At 37.6% G+C, this 3873-nt stretch overlaps 1 protein-coding gene across 2 annotated transcripts in view; it reads right to left on the reverse strand.

The window, feature by feature from the left end:
* The window catches only part of chd1 (chromodomain helicase DNA binding protein 1), a 100622-nt gene that overhangs the window by 2433 nt on the left and 94316 nt on the right, over window positions 1-3873 (reverse strand). For both annotated transcript variants that reach the window (XM_008423828.2, XM_008423827.2), the window contains exons 34-35: window positions 3202-3253; window positions 2886-3126 (exon numbers count right to left, since the gene is read on the reverse strand). In XM_008423828.2, the coding sequence (XP_008422050.1) occupies window positions 2886-3126; window positions 3202-3253 (293 nt within the window). The remainder of the gene's footprint in view (window positions 1-2885; window positions 3127-3201; window positions 3254-3873) is intronic.

Consider the following 3873-nt stretch of genomic DNA (forward strand, 5'->3'; position numbering starts at 1 on the left):
TTCCAACAGTTCTCATTTTCTCATTATAAAGTTTGAAAAAGGTTATTATTTTGGAGAAAATCTCAACATCAATATTTGCACTAAATAAGAGGTAAAAAAAGTAGTTTGACAGAGGAAAAGCCTCTCAGACTCTGAGCTCAAAGCAAGATGCAAGAGAACACCAAACAATTTTTAAAAAATTAGACAATTTAATTTCACATAATTATTGCGGTAGAAGCCATTTGTTTGTTAAATACTTAATTAAACACATTTACCGTGTTTGATGTTTGTTGTGGATGACGTGTACCAACAGACGAACGAGTTAATTAGTCCAAGTTTGTCATTTATTGAACGTTCAGAAACTACAGCGGCTGTACATTATGTATTTAATGTACTATGTTTTTATTGTTACCAACTGTGTGTAACGAGTTTCGTTTTAAGCTTTATGTAATAAAGCTTAAAACATAAAAATAAAAAAAAATAAAAAATACAAGTTTGAACCCAACAATAAAATAATTTAAGAGCCACATTTTCAAGATGAAGGCATCTTCAAAGTGCTTCATACAATACTTCCCCCCATTAAAGAATTTTTCTGCTCCTGATCTTTAAAAAATGAGTTGATGCGCCACAGTAAAGGTAAACAAAGGTAAAATAACCCAAACATGTGATCAACTCTAAACCACTCGCACCTTTTTTCTCTCTCTCTTTGTCTTTTAAGCACATGTTTTTATGCAAAAACTGATTAGTAGCTTAGAATACTCTGAAGAAATCAGCCTAAGTTTTTGAATTACTATTTTTGGTGGTTTTATAAGCTGGTTATGTAACAATTATGTGGAACATTTTGGAGAACATCATCAATTGAAGGATTGGAAGAGTGTTGTTACGGCTTCAGTGGGTCTCTGCCCTTGTTTCCTTGTAGGGTTCTGCAGACAGGTCCCTGCAGGTGATGCATGTTGCCCTGATTGGTGCTCTGCAGCTTTAAAACTGCCATGCATGCAGCAGTCAGGAGGCTTTTCCTCCTCTCTCCTCAGAACCCCATTTGGTTTGGTTTGTATCTTATGGTTGAGATTGGTTAGGTTTGTTTTGCTTATTTCTGGTCAACTATAGGTTCTGCTTTAATCTATTTTGGTTTCTCATTTCAGTCATTCCTTTTTTCAGGTTTATTTCTTTAATATAATTTAATAAATTCTATTTTCATTAAGTCATTAAATCCTTGTGTGGTCTCCTTTAATGTTACCCCATCAAATGAGCCTGGTGGACGTAACATTGTGCATTCAGAAACCATATTGATTTGCTGGGACATGTTTACTAGTGTTTAGATAGCCCAAAGTGATCATCCTGGAGATCTGTGCAGAACTTAAAGAAAGAGCCGTGTGTTACAGGTGACAGTGTAGCTGGAGCTGGTGGTCAGTTCGAGACAGTCAAGTCACGCCACAAAGCATCTCCCTTCTGTAAATGTGCAACTTGTATGTGTAAAAGTGCCTCATTAGTGAAATATTGGCCTGATTCCTCCATTTAGAAAAAACGTCAACATTCCCCACTCACCACAAAGAACTCTCTGATATGTTGTCTGTCTTTAAATCCAGGCTGAACAAGCATTTCTACTTGGATTTATTTCCTTTTTTTTATTTGGAAGTTTAGTTTTTCTTTCAAATTTCTTATTTTTTGTGAAGTAACCTTTTACATAAAAGATATAATTATCATTAGAACTACTTTTACTACTACAAGCAAAAACCGTTTCCATGGTTACTGGGAGCAGTTGGGGGAACTGACAGCGGCACTCCATTTCCCACAAATTGGAATACATAAAAAAAGTGCGCGGTTTTATATGTCTGAATTTTTGTGCGTACTGCATTTTCTAAATTTGTCCAAATGCCAATTTTTAGTCTGAAAGCTACAAACTCTTATGAGGCCCCAAATCAAGAAGGTTTCCCTCTCACACACTTAAAGTGAAACTAACACCCATATAATTTTTTTCTTGCTGATATACTGTTATTTAGGGTTCTGCCTTTATGTTTCCATGAACATTTTGACATTTCGTGCTATTCCTTTAGTTCAGTACTAGGTTGACCACAATCATCTTACTGCTAGCCTCCTTTGAACGTTTCTTAGGTAGTTGCATTTTCCTATTGGTTTGCAGTGGTACAGCTTCGTCACATTCCCTCTTCCTAGTTTGAATCGCGACCCGACCAAGCATTGTGAGCTTGTCACTGCGAGTATTGATCGCAGCATTAGTCAGCTTTACAAATTTGCTATTTATTTGCAACGTGGTCACGGGATCGAATAGGTCTCCTCTGCTCTGACTATTGGTGAAGGTATGGTGTTGACTGTGTGAGACTGGCTGCAATTCTGAGGAAGTAGAGAGGCTAATGGCAGAAAGTTGAAACTCATTCAGGCTGAGCTGAAGAGCGTTGTCGCCATGAAAGTCAGCAAACACAGAAAAAGAATTACTAAATTATTAATAGTTTTGAAAAAAAGTCACATGAGTCTGAACATTTGATAAATATAGTGACAATATAGATAAGTTGAGAAAAGTGTTTATTTTGTCCAGATCGCGGCCACTCATCCCCACACTTGGGTATATCTCTTGGATCCACCCACTTTGTTAGAAATGCTTGAAAACCATTAAAAAATAAATCTTACAATTTTCAGAACTAGTTATGTTTTCCAGAAGTTAGAAAACACTTGTACAGAATAATCACTGTCCTCCAGGTGATATATAGCCCTGTGACAGACAGTCACTGTGTCAACAGAGCGGCTGCCCCAGGATATGCCTATTTAACAATAGTCAGGCAAGGTCAATTGCCGATATATATATAAAAAAGGCAAATAATGGTCAATTTGTTGTTCGACTTTAAAGTTAAGAAAGATAAGAAGTGTTTCCTTGTGTGAATGTTCATGCTTACCTGTCCTGTCTGTCTCGGCTGTCTGCCTTATAGTGGTCTCTGTGGTCTTTCCCATTGCTGAAAGAAGAGTACGGTCTTTTCCTGGAGTCTACCACACTGGTCTTCTTGTGGTACTCAGAGCCGTGTCTGTCTTTATTGCTGCTGCTTTCAGAGTATCTACCTGCAGGCTGATGTCTGTCTGAGCAGTAGCTATCTCTGCTGCTCTCATCTTGGTGGGAACTGTCCTTCAGTCTTTCAACTTCTATGCACAAAAAACATATCCAAACTGAATGAATGGTGGCTTCTTGATTTTATTATACGTTCAGAAGACACTTACCTGCATGCTTATAGCCTTGAGTGTTTACTGTTCTAGTGTTCTGCTCCACAGTCTAAAGACACAATAGTCATATTCTATTAAAATGAGAATACGTTGGCAAAGATTCCCAGTTATTTAGGACATGACAATAAATACTTAGGACATTGGGATACTTTTCTTGTTCCTTTAACATGATTGACCTTGCATCTTCTTCAAGTTCTGAAAATGGCTGGAAGTAACATACTTCTTAAAGACAAAGAACACTTGATTGGCGACAGCATTGTGCACATTTTTGACAGGGAAGGAACTTGTGAGGTGAGTGAGAGAAACCATCAAAACAAAAACTAAACAGAGCAGGTGGCCTCAGATTTAATGTTTATAACACCTGCTGTACAGCATTGACTATTATTCAGGAAAACTTGTCTGAACATTTGATAAATATAGTGGTATATTATTCGAAGACATAAATAGGCGCTCCCCCTCCGAAGGATGGAACGTGAAGGAGCACACGCCCTATATTTCTCAGGTGGATGCGTAAAGAACATACGCTCGCTTTTTAGAGATTATCTGTCTCATGTTAGGACAGCGAAAGTTTTAATACGTATGTAAAATGTATTTTTTTAAAAGTTAGATGCTGCAGCTTTAAGCAGAGGTTCGGTGTGAGAGTCACTACCAGGTGGAGCAGAAGCGGCG

This window comes from Poecilia reticulata, linkage group LG12 (genome assembly GCF_000633615.1).
Source record: "Poecilia reticulata strain Guanapo linkage group LG12, Guppy_female_1.0+MT, whole genome shotgun sequence".
NCBI lineage: Eukaryota > Metazoa > Chordata > Actinopteri > Cyprinodontiformes > Poeciliidae > Poecilia > Poecilia reticulata.